This window comes from Artemia sp. Qi Xiang Cuo, chromosome 5 (assembly GCF_049724085.1).
Source record: "Artemia sp. Qi Xiang Cuo chromosome 5, ASM4972408v1, whole genome shotgun sequence".
NCBI classification, from domain to species: Eukaryota; Metazoa; Arthropoda; class Branchiopoda; order Anostraca; family Artemiidae; genus Artemia; species Artemia sp. Qi Xiang Cuo.
The window spans coordinates 30360918-30381151 of NC_142798.1; the positions used below are offsets into that span (position 1 = coordinate 30360918).

The following is a 20234-nucleotide window of genomic DNA, read 5'->3' on the forward strand; positions in this document are numbered from 1 at the left end:
ACCCAGACATTCTGTCTACCCATTGCATTATACATCGTGAGCGGCTTGTGGTAAAAAAAAATCCCAGAACTAAATGAAGTATTCTCCTAAATTATAAAAATTGCAAATGAAATTGGAGGTAAAGTTGGGAATTCACAGATGTTTGAATTGTTCTGCGATAAAATGGGTTTTCAGTTTACTCACCTTCTTTTTTACGCTGAGGTAAGTTGGGTATCTAGGGGCAAAATACTGAGCGGACTGTTAGTATTGCGTTAAGGAATTAGATTGTTTTTTTTTTAAGCAGCAAAATAATAAGAAATTTCAAGGACTCTTGTCTGATGATGAGTGGGTAGCCAAGCTGGTATAGCTAGCACATATTTTTTCTCTGTTAAATAAACTGAGCTTATCTTTGCAAGGACAACTTTAGAACGTGTGTAAACTACGAGGAAAGGTAGATGCGTTTCTAAAGAAAACATCACTATGGCAAACCCGGTTGGCAGACGGAGATCTGCAAATGTTGATAAACTAATGGGAGAGACGGGTCTCAACTGTCAAGGGGTATCCATGATTATACAACAGCACTTACAGTCACTGACAAAATATCTTGATTTGTATTGCCCAAGGGAAGGAGATCCCAGACCTGGAAATATGTGGATAATAGATCCACTTGTATCTAACATCGTAGAGGACAAATTAAGCATAAAGGAAACAGAAACCCTCATCAGTCTTTCTTGTGATGACTGTCTCAAATTAAAATTCAAGTCCTCTTTATCAAGAGCTCATTTTTGGGTCTCTCTAAAAAAAATGAATACCCATTACTCTTTAAAATTTTCTCTTTTTTTCTATTCCTGGCACGCCCCTAGGACAACTTGCCTTAGCAAGTTCATGGGCAGGCTAGAAGATTTAGTTGAAAGACTTGTTTTTTCTTCATGTATTATATATTTACATATATGTATGCATTTTTGTCAAGTTCTATTTTTTTTATTAATAAACTAATAATAATAATAATAATACTGAGTGAGAAGGATATGCCAATTTTCATTCAGTTTTCAGCTACATATATATATGTAAAAAAAACAAAAAAAAACAAAAAACATTTAAATCTGTAACAATCATTAAAACTTGGTACCGCTCTCGGCTTGAAATAGATGCTGCTCTTTGTCTTACAGTAAAATCATTAGAACCCACACTCCTCATCATGATGACAAATAAACAAGAGCAACCATTACACTAAAAAAATTGTTATTTTTCTTTTTTTTTAAATAATTACTATATATATATATATATATATATATATATATATATATATATATATATATATATATATATATATATATATATATATATATATATATATATATATATATATATATATATATATATATATATATATATATATATATATATATATATATATATATATATATATATATATATATATATATATATATATATATATATATATATATATATATATATATATATATATATATATATATATATATATATATATATATATATATATATATTTACAGCACCTTTTTTGTTTTCAAATCTATTTTAGTGGTCCACCAAATAAAAAATCATATATTTAGTGATCCATGCATTTCTAAAGGTTGACGACCGCTACCCTATTGCACGTGCTTGTAAAGACGGCTAAACAGGCTGTGAAAGTTTAAATAAAATACCAAAATATAAATCTAGTAGGCTACCTTTTACACGGTTTTCCGGTCCTCTTAATTGTCCTTCACTCTGATAACTATAAAATGTGAGGCTCCGACTTGAATATTTTAGATAAGTTTCTGCAGTACGACGCGCAAGAGTACAAGCACGGAGAAAACTTTCTTTTTGTTCTTGATGCCGAGCTATCAGCTGAGATATCATCGTTATTTTGTCTTGAGATCCATTTACTTTATCACTAATGGGTGACAAAGGTTTGTCAGTTATTTCAGTCGGCTGATTAGTGGCACCACACCAGTCCTCCTCACGACGATACTCGCGCTCTAAACTATCAAGAACTGAACATACCTGTAAAGAATGTGATTACAAGAGAGGAAAGTCAAGACATTAAAAATCTTTAGGTAGAGTCAAATTTCGCCTCAATAGCCGGTCCAGCGTTCAACAGACTTTATTGCAATTAATTACAATAGCTTATAACATCAGCGTAGTTATTGTTACTCCAAGAATTTTCTATCTTCAAAAGGATAGAATTGCACCTTATTGAGCTCAGAAGCTCAATAAGCAGAAATTCAACTGCAATAGGTTTCAAAAAGTGGCTTAGTGATTGCAGCTGTATATTGAACTCCAAAAATTACAAAAACCAATTGCAATAATATATAACAAAACCAATAAAACAAAATAAAACAAAAACCAATTGGACGATCTTATAAGGAATTAAGAGAAGAAAGAGATGAAATAAAAGAAGTCTAGACAAGGAGAATCTTAAGCTTTTAAATGCCGTCGCATATCACCTCAGTGGCTCGTCCCGCATTCAGCAGAGCTCATTGCAATTGCTTATCAAATCAGCGCGAGTATTGTACAATGTCAAACGGGGTTTTAATATCAAAATTAATTTCTTACACACACAAACCCACACACACACACACAAAAGCAAGCCCAAAAATTTAATTAAAACATTGGTAGCTTATAATAATAGATAAATATTCTAAGAATTTGTTATCTTCATAAGGGCAAATCGCAGCTTACGGGGCTCTGGCACACAACAAGCGAATAATTAATTGCAATAGCTTTCCATAAACGCCTTGGCCACAATTCAATAATTGCAGTTACCTATTGAAAGGCAAAGATTGTAAAAACCAATTGCAATAAGTTTATTGAAAACCATGCGGATTTCACATCGCCAAAAAAAAAAAAAAAAATTTACGTCCTAGTTGACTTCGCCGGTCAGCAAAATTAAGTCTAAATAAACAAAAGCTCCTTGCTAGCACACTAGTATCAACATTATACTTTTTAGCAAGGCATTTAAAGGAGTCTCTTCTTCTCCATAAATTTTTTAGGAAGACATAAGGAGATTTTGCTTCCAATCCAGCATTCCAGCCAAAAGTCACATAGTAACATTGCTTGGTCGATCTCGCTTGACAATATTTATTGTCCTCTGTCTGAACTTAAATATAGCGATTACAATCCACTACCTTAATAAACCAATTCTGTTCACGTTCAGTGGTGGGTACTTATGCTTATTCGTGAGTCCTAAGGGTCTTAATACTCTTTTTTCCTTTGTCTTTTTTAGTGGGACTGAATGCAAGGTTTCTCATTTTTTTTTCTTTTTTTATAGATAAAGTAAGATTGAATCTGATCTATAGCCCAAAGGAAGAAAATTGTATTTGTAAGACTCTATTCACGGTTGCTAATAATTCTAAGTTGGCAACTAATTACTAATTACTTTACACGTTTAATACTTGCTAGTATTAATTCTACTACTAACAACTTATTCTTGAACATGACGGCTTGGGGCCAGCACACCTGAGAGCCATACCAGTTTCTTCATTATATTTACCTCAATGGTATTCACGTTCGTTAAATGGAAATCCCTTATTTGTTAAGTCATGAGAACATATTTCTACTTTTTTATGTTGTAGTGACAGAATATATAGAATTTCTCTTTCATTTTAATATATATTTTAAGATTGGTGTGAGAAATACTGGAAAAGGATTAACAGGGTAACATACTTAAAGCTTTGAAAATTAAGAATTTAATTAGAGTAATTTATGTTTGCTTAATCAGAATTAGCTTGATTATGTTTGTTGATTATTTAATTAGAGCAGTTATAGATCTAATTTATGTTTTGGTGAGTGCAAATGCTTCTTTATGTGCCTTTCATAGGTTATAATTGATTAAGTTACTTATTTTTAGTAGCCTCAAATCTGATAACTGATTTATGAAAAACAATAGACACAATTATATTTCAATTTTGTTCCAGTAACCAATTTACCGAATAGGTTCACCGAGATGATTGTCAATAAACCATTAGTTGGTGAATGTTCTGTAAGGCACTATAAATGATGAAAAATATAAAAAAGTATACAGCAGAATGTAGTTAAGTACACCTGCTACATGCCACTGAAGCAAGTTTTTTGGATCTTAAATAGCAAATATTATTAGAGTTTATATTTTAGAAGATCGTAAAAATTTCATAAACTAAAAAAAATATAGCGAACTTCAACTTACCCACACGGAGAAAGACTTTCAGAAATTGGAAATTATTTATTTGTCCTCAAATACATATGGTTATATAACATATATACAGTTTACGATACATAGATACAGATACACGTACATATATAAAATATGTTTAGATTTTCCAGTCGGGAATAAGGCTGCGACTTTGCCCGATTCAGATGACAACCAAAAGGCGATAATTTTCGCATCGGTACCAAACTACCACCGGTACACAATCCAAAAATAAGGAGCTGTAATTTAACTGTTATACACGTGCTAATACTATGAACTAAATTTTATTAAATAAATATAACTAACTAAATGCTGTTAACTAAAAACAGAGATCAAGCTGTTACAAATTTAAACTTGCATAGCCTTAGTATTAACTTTAGCTAAACTAAATGACAGGTAGATCTTTTCGATGAATAACACACTTTGCTGGCTTTTCAAGAACAAAAAACATTAAACATCACACTGTCTTTGCATCCTTAAGAAAAGAATGAGTCCAATATCGTCTCTCCATAGCTAGTTAGATTCGAAACGAGTTAACTTTATTAGGGATATCCCTTTCACCAATTGTTATCTTATTATCTTCAGAAAACGATATAATTAGAAAAAAGGAGAAATCTTCTTAAAATTTCAAATTAATTACAAACATAAGTCATATATCCCACCCAAAACGAACAGGAATTACAATAAATAACCGAGTCAAACTCGAAACAAGCAGAAATTAACATGAGTAGGGCTGGCAACTTATATGGCTTCTCAAGACCAGAACATAATTTGCCCTTTACTGAGAGAAAATACAAATGAATTTCTATTGTCGGTTTAATACAGTTATGCTGATATTTATTCCTTAATATCTTAACAATTCTTGATTTATTAAAGATAAAAAAAACGAAAACATTTAACATGAATTTTATTTCAGTAAATTGAATAATTATGTTCTGATCTCAAGAAGGAATGGGGGTTTTCAGGCCTACTCATGTTGATTTTTGCTTGTTTTGAGTTTGACTCAGTTATTTTAATTTCTTTTCGTTTTAGGGTTCATTTATTTATTGATGGTGATTTGTGTTAGTTTTATACTTGAAAGATGATCCAACTTTATTTCTGCTTATTTTGGTTTATTGGAGTTCTTCACTTTTTTTGAAAAACTTATTTTGTGGAGTTTTTTCTAAATTTATTTCTAAAAAAAAGAAGCTAGTTTATTTTCCTGTTTGTCGGATATTGGTGAAAAAAAAAAAATCTGTATATAAAGTAATGTGTAAGCTATCAAAATAATTAAATAATAAATTAATTTGTAAAAAAACAAAATTGAGCCATACCTGTTCAGCTGTTTTAAAGAAGTTTAGACTTGCAGTTACTAGTTTATGTCGTTCTTCTGCACAGGTAACCAACTGCTGCCATCTCTTTGTTACCAGATCAGCCAGCTCACGCACTGCATTTTGATCACAATTACCATTGTTAAGCATTTGTTCGGCTTTTTGTCGAACTTGTAAAGCGGAGGAATGTGTTTTCTGCATAAGATAAATAAACAAGATGTAAAAAACATGTCATTTTCTTTCAATATGTATTAACAGCCACAAACCCCGAGCTAACACTCCATATAACTGATACAGCATAAATAAATTTTTACTTAGTTTTCCAAATGAGTAGTTTTATCCCCGAATAAGTCTCAAGAATTAGATTAAGGAGTTGAAATTTACTAAAATTAGAACGAAAATTAGAAAATATTCTAAAATCTATCTGGTTTCATATCCAATATAAATCTAATCTATTCGGAAAAAAAAACTATTTTAAATTTATATCTGAGAATGTATCTGTAAAAAAGAATTCTCTTTGCCTTTTCCCTTTTCTCCAAAACTTATTAAATACTGAATATGTTATTTGTATTTCTTTTTTTTAATTGCGGGATTCTATACAGTTGTTTTGTAACTTGGTTTACTTCCTTTTTTATTCCTCGGTTTTTAGGGAAATAGATAAATAAACACATGCTATGTTTATATTAATAAATGCTTTACTTACTTTTTGTTTCAAGATTTTTTAATTTTTTTTTTTTTTTTATTTTAAGATATTTGTTTTGATATTTGATTTATGAGATTATCAAAGCTTTCTATTTAGTTATTTTTCTATGCCTGTTATGTTTTTCTCGTAAATCCATATTTTATTGATTTGTAACTTTGTTCACCTTTTTTTACCTTTCGATTTTTAGAGAAATAAATACATGTCACGTTTATATTGACGTCTAATATCCACTTTTCTATGGCGTAAAAAACTACTAATTTCTGAATTATTATAAAGGGAATGACAATTTCAAGGTAAACAATTTTGGTCTTTGTGTCTCTCTACTTGTTAATATAAATATCACACGAATTAACAGGATTTATATCAGAATATATCAGAATTTAACTTCATACGTCTATAGATAGAGTTTCATTCATTATTTAATGTGCCTTGATCAATAAATTTTGAATAAATACTCGTTAACATTCATCTCAAATTCGTTTTTTTTTTTTTTAAAGAGCTTCAACGGAGATTAGGCAAAACATATTCTCGATAAGAAGCTAAAATCACAATGTACTTTCGAGAAAAAAACAAAACAAAAAAAAAAACTAATAAGGTTGAGGAAAGTTAAATCCAACAACTCAAATACAATGGCCTTGGTTTTAAACTTTTAAAAGCATTAAAAACTCAGCTTACTATTACGCTTCTGAAATCTATGTGAATATGAATGATGATGTTCAAAACGATCTATAACGATCATTTCCACCGTTCTTTATTGTTTAAGTTATTTGCTCTTCCTATCGATCATTTTGTCGTTAAAAGACCATGACTCCTCGTTCTAGGCTCTAAAACCTCATATCAATAAAATATTTCTCTTCCTATCGATCATTTTGTCGTTAAAAGAACATGACTCCTCGTTCTAGGCTCTAAAACCTCATATCAATAAAATATTTCTCTTCCTATCAATTATTTTGTCGTTAAAAGACCATAACTCCTCGTTCTAGGCTCTAAAACCTCATATCAATAAAATATTTCTCTTCCTATCGATCATTTTGTCGTTAAAAGACCATGAGTCCTCGTTCTAGGCTCTAAAACCTCATATCAATAAAATATTTCAAATATTTGTAGTTGAAAAGTTCTAAAACATGGTGTTAATTCGATTTACTTGCTTTGTGGAAAGCCCAACTGTAGCGTCCCTCAACACCCATTTTACTCTCACAACAAGCCCATCCTTACTATCAAGAAAACACAGAATAAAATAGGCAAATTTCATGGAAAATACAAGAAATTTTGAGAGTATATTAACAAACCTTGAGAAAAAGGAACATAGCCAAAATTTCCCTCTCCCAAAAGGCCAATTTAGTATTGTTTCAACTATAAAAACTCCATATTTTTGGAAACACTAGAAACACCAGTAACTCCATGTTTTCAAATATGAACTCTTATTTTATGGAAACTTAGAACAAAAATAAGAATCAAAGCATCTGGACTTTGAACAACAATTAAAAGGGGAAGATAGTTCAATTACTGACAGAATCTATACAAAATTTCACAGAATGGCTTTTTAACACAGCGTAAATGTAAGTCAGCTTCTTGTCTCAATTTAGCTCGAGATTGCCACTTCTCGAGGGAGAAGATCAAGAAACAGAAAAGACCCACAGTCCCTAGAGTCCCCAAGCCATTTTTAAGCCGTCCTAGACGAGTGGTTGGCGGACATGATTTGAAATCCTTTATCCGAGGGGCAGAGGTTTGATTCCTGGTGTGGCCAGTTATTTGGTTTGGAGCGGGGGTCATTGGCATGACTCTGTAAGCCCAGCCAGAGTCGACCCAGCTCCAAATGGGTACCTGAAGAAATCTGAGGAAGGTAAATAGGAAGGGTCTGCAAAAGCAAAGGATGGCTGCTCCCCCTCATTGCACTTCATGGCTGAAGTGCTTCGAAACGGAGATCAATACCGCCAGTTTGGAATTTAAAGGTCTAGTGCCGTATCCTTTACCTTTTCCTTTTACCTTATCGAACCATTTGTGCCAAATTGAAAATGACTATTATCAATAATAAAAGAAATATTTGGGCTAGCCTTCTATGTCAACCAAATCAAAGAGTATGGTAACTTACATGAGTGGGAATGGCGCTAGTGTCCACAAAAAAATAACGCTATCTAGCGTTTGGTGACACTTTTTGTGTCGGTTTTTGAATTTTTTTTTTAGTGTAATAATCAGAATAACTACTTTTAATTTGTGTGGTCGGGAAAATTAGGTTAGTAATAAGTGCCTGATCTTAGTTCCTGACAGAAAAAAGATTATAAAAGAATGAAAATACCAAGTGTCGCCGAACACTAGATGGCATGGATGTTTTTTTCCGACAAAAGCACCGTTTCGGCTTTTATAAATTTACCCATGCTCTTTGAACTAACTTAGATTATTCTCTTATTTCTAAGATATTCTGAAACAAGCATTCTATAGAATTTAAGAACAAATCACCTCAATTGCCACTTGAAAATGATCATGTTGTAGTCTTAGTTGCTCAGCTTCTTGTAGATTCGTCGGAACTACCAGAGTGCTTGTCAGCATCGATTCAGAGCTTCGAATCCATGATACAACCTGTTGAATGATAATGTAATAAAAAATATACAAAACTGATAAAAGAATAAAACGATTCTCAATATTTTTTTTTCCATTTTTATTTAGTCTATATCAATCGAGAATATGATTAAATTGCCATGAACTTCTATCATCGTGAGTCTTTGTCTTTGTAATTTAAGAAAAGAAATTAATACATTTTCCGTTCACCTTGGGCAGCAAAATCAAAAATTAAAAATAAAATAACTAAACAGTATTCAGATCATACATGTTCACTATATTTTTTTTTTTTTTTTTTTTTTTTTTTTTTTTTGCAAAATAATGTTCACAAAACTGTTATAGCACATGCTGTTTTTTGTAAAATGTTGATTATATCTTTTATTTTTTAAGCCTTATATGAATAAGAGTCAAGTTTTTGACGATTTAGGATGAAAATTCGGTTTCCGTTTTGGGCCTTTAACAACTTTTTACCTGTAATTTTCTTACCACAACAGTATATTGATGCATGCTGGAACAATACTACCACTATTCCGACTGATTCTACCAACTCATTATACAACTAAGCTGCCTAATGCCAAAAGAGCTGCTCAAACTCATCCTTCATTCTAATCTACTCAAAACTCCGCCTTTCAAAACTCCCATGAAGTTCAAAGTACCTTTAAAAACTTTCTTATGATCTCTTCCCAGTCGCTGCCTACCTACTGTGCGCTAGGCCTAGATGTAAGGCCAAGAAGCACAATATATGGCGATCTGTAATTTTTATCTGTAAAACGTTACCTATTTATCTTTACGGCACTTTCATTAAAGACATGGAAAGTGGCATTAAACTGTACTTTTCGCAAAGCTTATTGATTGGTATACGGCGAGTCAACAATTAACTAAAACTTTTCTTAAAAAATCCCTCCGGAAAAAAATTAACACCTCTTGCTCAGGCTTTCATGGTAATCCTACTAACCTTACTTCATTTACGTCTCGTGGGACGCTAAGAATAATTAATCGGACTTGTCGAATAAGTAATCTTGGTATGCTCGAACGAACAATTTGTCTCTGGCATTTTTGGTCTCTCAAAACTCATTTGTTGGTTTTGGGCTCTCAAAGTTCGTTTTTCTCATTTTTGGGCTCTGGCATTTTGCCCGAACTAAAGAGACTACTGAATATTTTAAGATAGCAGAAGAAATTTTCTTTAATAGATACTGTGAGAACACATGTAAAAACAAACCTGATGAGCCTCAACCTCGAGTTGGGCAAGGTTAAGTTTTTGTTCAAGTTTAACACGACGCATTTCCGCTGCATCTTCCAAGTCCAATTCACGTTCATGAAGATTCTCCAAAAGGACTTGAACTCGCACACTCCCAGTTGTTTTGTTCTCTGAATCTGTGAACAACTGTACGTTGCTCGATTCGAAAATCTGAAAATTTTACAAATTTAACAGTACTAAAAAGTAATTATAGCACAATTTTGCATTAAAAAAACAACAAAAACATAAAACATGTAGGCTAATAATATCAATTTGATAGCCCTGATTGATACTGTTTTGTCAATTCTTCCATTTTTTTTGTAATATAATTTTCTTTTGTATATGTATCATGTGCTTCTTTTATTCGAACATCCACAACTATTAATCATGATCTTGCCCACCTTCAACTGTTCTGGGGAGGGTTCTTCAGCTCGGTTGCATTCGGTTGGCAGTTTGGCAGCTGGCAGTTTTTCCTTGGTACTGGAAAAGCGTCTAAGGGTACCCTATTCCTTGCTCATCTCATCAAAATTTATGCATAATGCAATATCTTAAAGGAAAGACTTTTTTTTACCTATTTTAAGAAGTTGTCGAAATTTTTCAACAGCTTTACTACATGTATATAAATTATTTTTTGCTCTCATTTTTATCCTCCATACTGTTAATTTTTCAGTCAAATTTGACAATAACTTTCTATTGAGGCTGTAAAAAATATTATTATAATAACCACAATGATTTTAACCCTTACTATAGGTAATATTTAAATTTGACATAGTAATTTTTTTTTTCTTTTCAAGTTCAGGAGTTCCCGCAGAGCAAGAAAAGAGTTCAAACTGAGGATTTTTTTTAGTTTATTCTGCAATTTAGGTCCTATACTAACACGTCTCTTTTCTCTTTGACATTGCATAATATGTAAGCAGATTCACCCAATCCGTTGAAGCTTTGGCAACCAAGAAAGGACTGCTGTTCGTGTGATAGCCACCAATGTTCGTGTTGATACCGCTGGCACCAATGTTGGGGTTGATAGGTGCTAATATTATACCGGTAGGCCACGATGCCACCAGTGTTATAGTGGTAAGCTACAACGCCACCAGTATTGGCGTGGTAATGTACGAGTGTCACCACTTATTGGAGGGGAAAGCCCCGGCCCCAAATTATAATGTGATGCCCGCGTCTACCACACCGGTTCTGCAAATATCGGGTTTGGTACTACCCTATTTACAGTATACCCTGCCCCAGGGTATAATAACGTGATCAAGCGGTCTAATGGCCAAATTCTAAGGCCCAAGGGTGTACCCGAACCCGTGTCACCACTAAAAATCTCTAACTCTCTCCTTGGAGGTAACAAACCCTCCTGTCAATATAATAATGACGGTATCTCGTAACTCTATTCCTACCCTGCCTGGGTTCCGGGAAAATTTAGTACACAGTTTGTAGAAAATGCCTTACTTTTATTCTTCCAAACGGTCACATATAACAACCAAAAAAATATGCTTCCCCGAACGGGGTCTAAATGCAGACTAACTAAAAATAATATTCTTTACAGCAACTGTTCATAGGGGTGGACCTTCGCTTGGCCTCGCCAATCCTCTTAATCTCCCTTCAAAACCCATTCTACTTTTCTTAGATTTATCTTTAAATGGCTCAAATCAGGAAGTCCCAAAATAAAATTTAGTTCAAAGCTTACTAATTGCAAAACAACTATAGCTTAGCAACGATACTTTAAATTGCCATTGAAAATTATAGTATAGGAGAATCTACGCAAATGTAATTACGGAACGAAATCAAGTCATTTATCTGAAAAGAAAAGAAACAGGGGTGAAACCCCAACAATTATATGCACAAAAAAGATACTAGGTGTCAGGACTTGGCTGTTAATATCTTGGGAATTCTTGAAAAATCAGAAAAACTAACTTCATTCAAAATAGAAGAAAGGAAGCAAATGATGAATTCTCTTTTAAATCTTTTTCCAAGGCCAAAGTCTATTTCCTTTTCAGCTTCCAAAATTCCGAAAGCTCAGCTTGTCAGTACCAAAGGGATAGTGAAATTGAACAGCTGGCTACATTTTTATGACGACCATACAGTAGCAGTCACAAAATAAAATGCAGACGTTGTTACATTATTTTGATTCATATCAATATTATTTCAAAGAAAAAAGAAAAAAAAAGAAAAAAAGAACTGGGATAGAATCGACTCCGATTCCGTTCATGTAGTATTTTTAATGTAGTAATTTGATTTTCCATTTCTATTCGAATCATCCTCAGAAAAAAAAGATAGAAAAAAACAAAGATCATTCATAGAAACAAGTGCCTCAAAATTACCATAGAAATAAAAAAATACAAGAAACACAAAGAAATACAAAATATCTTAGAAATAAATCAACTCAAGACAGTCAAATTAAATAATAATCTTTGGCTAAGATATGAAACCTCGAATCTAAGATATTTTTGAACATGGAGGGGGGAGAGGGTGATTTTTATCTATCTATTAAATTTTATCATATCAGAAAAGCACTTATTCATGGCAATTACGCATTTCATAGCCTTCACCCCCCCCCCCCCCGCTTTCTGCAATCTCGAAGTTTAGCGACTTTTTTGAATTTTTTTATTACCATATAAAGGGCCAATATTTGAAGTTTTCTAACGTTCTTGCGATCGCCAATTTCTAGCTCTGCGTCAAAACGTCTCACTGAAGATCCATATTCCCCGTGAAACATGCAATTTTGCGACCAGCCAATATCTGTAGCAACTAACAAAAGACTTAGATCATTTCATTCATTAGTTTTATAATTACTGATTCATCTAACCAGAATCATGATATTACTTACACTTTTTCTTAGAGAATGATCTAAATTTACTTAAATAATAGGAAAAAGTGCCTGTTTTCACATGTTTCTGAAATGTTTATATAAACTTAAGTTATGAATATACATTTCCCCTCTTTTTTTTCTTTTTTGTAGCCATTGGGGCTTTAGAGAATGATCTATGCCACTATTCAACTTTCTTTTTAAGAAGTCTTCTGCAAATGCTCTCAACTTCTACTACCATAACTCAAAACAATAGGTTTACCATTTTTTAGCTGTTACACACCCTTTCTTTTCCATAAACCATTCCTTGCAAAAATCTGAGCTTCATCTAACCTTTTTTTCCAATATCAAATGCGTCTTGGTTCTTAACAAGTATAACGTAGGCCTATATAATCAGTAATTTTACAATAACAAATTTATAATCTATAATGAAATAAATCTGAATATAAAATGCCTAAGACCTACCCCTCCAAAATATAAATATTTTAAGACTTCCTACATAATTTTTTAATCAGTCCTTTTTTCCAAAAAGATCTTATACAAAATGGTATCACTTCTAATGTTGTGCAATCTAGCCATTCCTCTGGAACTACTTAAGCGTCTTCCCCTTTCTTTCAGCTGATGACTACCAATTATTTTTTACAAAGCCTTAAGAAAAATCAACTCATTTTTGATTTTCCGCTTACCGCAGGATCTACAGGCCTAGCTTTGTTTTAGTAGCAGTGATTAGTAACACACAAACCTGATACAGTTCTTGACCTCTTTGCAACACCCTAAACACAGTATTCTGCATATGTGCCATGTTTTCGGCATGCCTCCTCACCAAAGCCTCACATCGATTAACATCAGCTTTTTTACATTCATCTTCATTAGATGACAGTTCCGCTGTCCATATTTTCATCTGCGACAACACCTTTAGAGAAAGAACGCATTAGAAAAAAAAGCAGGTTAATCATGCGAAGATCAAAGCACGCTATGCATACGTTCAAAGTTTCTATTCGAGAAACCATGGCGGTAGAAATATAATTCTTATGAGTAACGTGCTTTAAATACAAAAAAAAAAAAAAAAGCAAAATCTACTAATGTCTTGAACCTGCTTGGGCTTTGCACTTAAGATTGATTAGGTATGTTTTTCAAAGGTTATATTGATAAAATTCCAAAAAATATTAAAAAAATATTGGTGACACTCACAAATTGAAGTATGTGTTTTCGTTAAAATTACTCGATCATGGTTGCAGCGTTAGATGCAACCTATTGAAAAATGAGCTTTAGCCCATAGTAAACAAAGATTTGAAAATAAAACTTGAAAAAACAAACTATTATAACGATCAACCTTCATGGTTTGTGGGAATTTTGAAAAAACATCTGAGACCCCACGAAAATCCTGCCGGATCAAAATTACTTTACTAAAGCCTAATCCTTTCGCATTGCATGTTTTGTGGGAATTTTGAAAATAGCAGGAGACCCGACGAAAATTTTGTCGGATCAAAATTACTTTACTGAAGCTTAATCCTTTCGTATTGCATTTTTTGTCGGAATTTGTGGGAATTTTGAAAAATAGCTTGAGATCCCACTAAAATCTTGTCAGATCAAAATTACTTTACTGAAGCAAATTCTTTCGTATTGCACATTTTGTGGAAATTTTGAAAATAGCAGGAAACCCGACGAAAATTTTGTCGAATCAAAATTACTTTACTGAAGCTTAATCCTTTTGCATTGCATGTTTTGTGGGAATTTTGATAATAGCAGGAGACCCGACGAAAATTTTGCCGGATCAGAATTACTTTACTGAAGCTTAATCCATTCCTATTGCATGCTTTGTGACTTATCCCGATTTGCCACTTTTTTCAGAATTATCAAGCCAACCAGGACCAGTAATACCAGTGCTTTTTAGAGAATTTTACCACAAACTAACGAAAATTCCTGCTCGATGTTTCATAGTTCCCTGAAATATTGTTTTTATGCATATTTCCCTGTATAACAAATACGATTTTTTTTTAAGATTAATTAAAAAAAAACTTTTTCCACAAAATAAGTTTTTCAAAGAAAAGTAAAGAACTCCATTAAGCAAAAATGAGAAAAATAAAATAAAATAATCTACCAAGCGTGAAACTACCATAAATCAGCATCGATAAATCAATGAAACCCAAAACGAACAGAAAAGCTCAAAACCCCTATGCCTTCCCAAGGCCAGAACATAATTTGCACTTTACTGAAAAAAGTATAAATGTTTTACTTTTATAACTTTAATAAACCAGATAATATTAACAATTTGATTACTAAATATCAGTATATGTATATTAAACTGACAATGCACATTCATTTGTATTTTTTTCAGTAAAGTGCAAATTATGTTCTGGCTTTGGGAAGGCATAGGGGTTTTGAGCCAAACTTATGTTAATTTCTGCTCGTTTTGAGTTTGATCTGGTTATTTATTGTAATTTCTGTTCGTTTTGGGTTTCATTTATTTATTGATGCTGATTTTTCACGCTTGGTAGATTATTTGATTCTATTTTTGTTCATTTTTTGTTTAATGGAGTTCTTTAATTTTTACTGAAACACTTATTTTTTGGAAAAAGTTTTTTTAATCAATCTCAGTTCGTTTTATATTGACACAGTCTTTTCGAGGAAAAAGAAAATATTTCTTTATATCGTTTTTTTTTAAGAGACTTTATAGTCTTACCAGCTATTTGTATGCTGGAAAAAAATTTCAGAAATTTTTAACAACACACACCCTTTTATAAATATGGAAACAGATAGTAGTTTTATACCTCCTCTAGTTGACCTGAAAAGGAAAACTTGATACTAGTTGCAAAAAATCTGTTTACTTTCTTTGATAGCTTGGATACACTGATGCTATTTTGATTTGGTTAAATTTAAAGAGCAGAAGTAGCCCCAAAAGTTTGAACATAATACCCTCAGTCGTTTTTGGGATACTGCTGAGATGTCTTATTCGGAATTAGCATTAACACAGTGCATTTTGATTTAATCTTAAGGCAACATTTATTTTTAAAACATAATGGGAAAATGAGAGGGTGGGCGCGGGAAGGGGATTAGTTGCCCTCCAATCACTTTCGACTATTAAAAAGGGCACCAGCCCTTTCTATTTTCAATAAAAAAAAAAAAACATTATACCCACATTGATCTTTACTATAAAAATGTCAAGCCTTCCAATCACTTTCGACTATTAAAAAGGACACTAGGCCTTTCGATTTCCAATCGAATGAGCCCTTTTTGAGCTTCTACGAAAACACTTTATAACAACAAAATTTATAATTTATAATAACAAAATTTTCATTGGATGTGTTTGGGGAAAAGGTGGGTGTGAGAAGGGCGTTAGTCGCTCCTCAATCATTTTCAACTATTAAAAAAGGCCCTAGCCCTTTCAATTTCGAATCAAATGAGTCCTTTTGAAGTTTCTATGACAACGCTTTCAAAATAAACCTTATGTGCCCCCAGGGTATAACTTACAACCCTTGCCCTGAGGGCTGGGGGGGGAGGAGTTGTCATCCTTAAACACCTAATTTCCAGAACTTTCTACTACGTTGAACAAAATGGCTATCTGAAAATCTTAATTGGATGTGTTTGGGGGAATGGTGGGCTAGAGAGGGAGGTTAGTTAGCCTCCAATCACTTTCGACTATTAAAAAGGGCACTAACCCTCTCAGTTTCCAATAGAATGAGCCCTTTTTGAAGTTTTTACGACAACTCCATCAATAAAAACCTTATATGCCCCCAGGGCAGAACTTACAACCCTTGCCCTGGGGGCTCTGGGGGGTTTGTCATCCTTAAATACATAATTTCCAGAACTTTCAACTACGTTAAACAAAGTGGCTTTCTATAGACTTTGATTGAATGTTCTTGGGGAAATGGTGGGCGTGAGAGGAGGTTAATTACTCTCCGGTCAATTTCGACAATTAGAAAGGGCAATTTCAAGTCCCAATTAAATGAGCCCCTTTTGAAATTTCTACAACACTTTTCTATATAAACCTTGTATACCCCAAGGGCATAACTTACCACCCTTGCACTGTGGGCCCTAAGGGGGCTATCATTCTAAAAGACCTAATTTCCAGAACTTTCAACTACGTTGAAAAAAATATCACATAATTTTGATTGGATGCGTTTGGAAAAATGGTGATCGTCACTGGCTTGAAGTTATGGAGCCTGCCACCCTCGATAGAAATCTCTGGAAAGAAACATGGCGTTGTCTACTGAGCGCCACGATGAGCCTGGATGCGGCTTGAACGTGCAACAAGTACAAGTACAAAATAAGTGGACTCGATGTTACAGCAGCGGTGACCTACATCAGCATTTTAGATTCTGTCGGGGTAAAGAATCCTCAGAATTTTTTGTAAACAGCGGGTTCAGAGACTTCCATACCATGGGGATGAATTGTCTTCAGTAGATGATGCAGATAATCCCTTTTGACAACCAGATGAGCTTAGTGAAGCGGATAATCAGCTTTGATTTAGTTCAATACCCTCCTGATTTAGTTTAAGTTTAAAAACCTCCAGGGAGTTTCAACTTAACACCCTTAGCTGTTCCTGAGTTCTGCAGATCCGTCATTTTGACAACCTGGATGCACATAGTCTTTGGATTTAGTTCAATAACCGCTTAGCCGTTTCTGAGATATTGCAGACCTTTGACAACCTGGATTCACAGTGTTTTTTTTATGATCAAGCTAAAAATTGCAAGGAACGTTGAAGTACATAAAAAAAAAAAACACTATGTGCATCTAGGTTGTCAAAATAGCTTCTCTCCAATATTTTAGAAACGGCTAGGGATATCAGATTGAAACTTTCAGGGTAGGTTGAGGATGTTGAAATAAATAAAAAGACACTACCTGCGCCCAGGTCATCAAAAAAACGTATGACCAATATTTCTGGAACGGCTAATGGTATTAACTTAAAAGCTTCGAGGCCTGTTGTGGGAAGATGTTTAAGTTAATAAAAAGACACTATATGTATCTAGGTTGTCGACATGACATATCTGAAACATCTCAGGAAAGATTAGGGGGTAGTAAGTTGAAAATTTGAGGGAATGCTGGGTGATTCTGAACTAAAACACAGGACCCTCAGTGCATCCAGATTGTCAAATTGGGGTATCTGCAATATATCAGGGACGTCTGAGGGTATTTATTTGAAAGTTTCAGGGAATACCGAGGGGCGTATTGGATTGGAATAGAAACAATTTGTACATCTGGGTTGTCAAAAGTCAATATCTCAGAAACGACCATGCGTATTAGGTTGAAACTTGAACTAAATCAAAAGACAATATTTGTATCTATGTTATTAAAATGTGTACCTATAATATCTATATATGAAATGAATACCTAGAATACTTCAGGAATGGCTAAGGTTTAAATTGAAATTTGCAGGGAATGTTTAAGGGCATATTAAACTAAATCCAAACACACTATGTGCATCCAGGTTGTCAAAAGGACAAATCTGTACAGCCCAGGAACAGCTAAGGGTGTTGAGTTAAAACTTCCTGGACGTTTTTAAACCTGAAGTAAATCAGGGGGATATTAAAACAAATTAAGACTCATTATGTTCTTCACTACGCTCACCAGGTTGTCAAAAGGGAGGATCTTGCTTATCTACTGAAGGCACTTCATACCCATGGTATGGAAGTCTTTGACCACCGCTGTTTACGAGAAATTGTGAGGATTCGTTACTCCGACAGAACCTCAAATGCTGATGTGGGTCATCACTGTTGTAGCATCGAGTCCATGGCCACGTTTGTCTTTCCATGGAGAGAGTTTTTATGGGGGCTGGGACATTGCTATGAAGGGGGCGCCAGATTTCCCAGCATTATTTAAAAAAAGATCAGAAATTAAATTTAAAAAAAAGAGTTTTTCAACTGAAAGTAAGGAACAACATCAAAACTTAAAACAAACAGAAATTATTATTTTTAAAGAACTGGAACAAAATTCGAACTTAAGCGTAAAGAACGAGGTATTGACTAGGGGGTGAACCCCAAAATATGGGGTTCGCCCCGAATATAGCTATATGAATAACTATTTGAAAGCTATATGAATATAGAAGTTCGTTAAAATAATTCGTAAGTTACGTATATTTATTACTAATAAAAAAGTTCGTAAATAAAATTAAACAACTTTCGAGAAAGCCATTTAGCCAAAAAAAAGTAAAATTAATATGCAAATTTCGTTTGAATTATTCATGTACGGTGAGTCAAAATCAAAACTTGCATTAATTCAAAAACGTTAAGAAATTAAATTAAAAAAAAAACAAGTTTTTATAACTGAAATTAAGGAGCGACATTAAAACTTAAAATGAACAGAAATTATTCCGTATATGAAAGGGGCTGTCCCCTCCTCAATGCCTCGCTCTTTACGATAAAGTTTGACTCTTTCTCACAACTCATGTCTTTCCTTACTTTCAGTTCAAAAAAAACTTGTTTTTTTTTTTATTTAATCATAGGCAGCGCGTTAGCGCTGCCTATGATTAACTTCGTATCGAAGGAGTCGTCGTAGAAACTTCGAAAAGGGCTCATTCGATTGGAAATTGGAGTGGGTAGTGCCTTTTTTCATAGTTGAAAGTGATGGAGGGGCAGCAAGCCCCCCCCCCCCCAACGCACATCATTCCCCCAAACACATCCAATCAAAATTTTGAGATAGCCATTTTGTTCAACGTAGTTGATTTCCGGATATAAAATATGTTTTTGAGGAGTATACTCCCCCAAAACCCTTAGGGCAAGGATTTTAAGTTATGCCCTGGGGGCATATAAGGTTTTTATAGAAGGCGTTGTCGTAGAAACTTCAAAACAGGCTCATTCGATTGGAAATTCAAAGAGCTAGTACCCTTTTTAATAGTCGAAAGTGATTGGAGGGCAACTAGCCCCCCTCCCAAGCCCATCATTTCCCCAAATACATCCAATCAAAATTTTGAGATAGTCATTTTGTTCAGCGTAGTTGATTTTCAGATAGAAAATATGTTTTTGAGGAGCAAACCCCCCCACAACCCTCAGGGCAAGACTTTTAAGTTATGCTCTGGGGGCAGATACGGTTTTTATAGGAGTTGTTGTAGAAAATTCAAAAAAGGTTCATTCGTTTGGAAATTCAAAGGGCTAGTCACCTGTTTAATATTCCAGATTGACTGTTGGGAAACTAGGGCCCCCCCCCCCATGCCCATCATTCCCCCAAACACATCCAAAAACTATTTTGAGATAGTCATTTTGTTCAGCGTAGTTGATTTCCAAATAGAAAATATGTTTTTGAGGAGGACACTCCCCCACAACCCTCAGGGCAAGGGTTTTAAGTTATGCCCTAGGGGCATATAAGGTTTTATAGAAGGCGTTGTCATAGAAACTTCAAAACAAGCTCATTCAAATGGAAATTCAAAGGGCTACTGCCCTTTTTAATAGTCGAAAGTGACTGGAGGGCAACTAGGCCCCCCCCCCCCTCACAGCCCACCATTTCCCCAAACACATCTA

At 33.8% G+C, this 20234-nt stretch overlaps 1 protein-coding gene across 2 annotated transcripts in view; it reads right to left on the reverse strand.

The window, feature by feature from the left end:
- trio (trio Rho guanine nucleotide exchange factor) overlaps positions 1-20234 on the reverse strand; it is a 456894-nt gene that overhangs the window by 338729 nt on the left and 97931 nt on the right. For both annotated transcript variants that reach the window (XM_089089484.1, XM_089089483.1), the window contains exons 15-19: positions 13523-13693; positions 9960-10148; positions 8642-8761; positions 5485-5676; positions 1692-2007 (exon numbers count right to left, since the gene is read on the reverse strand). In XM_089089484.1, coding sequence (XP_088945610.1) covers positions 1692-2007; positions 5485-5676; positions 8642-8761; positions 9960-10148; positions 13523-13693 — 988 coding nt within the window. The remainder of the gene's footprint in view (positions 1-1691; positions 2008-5484; positions 5677-8641; positions 8762-9959; positions 10149-13522; positions 13694-20234) is intronic.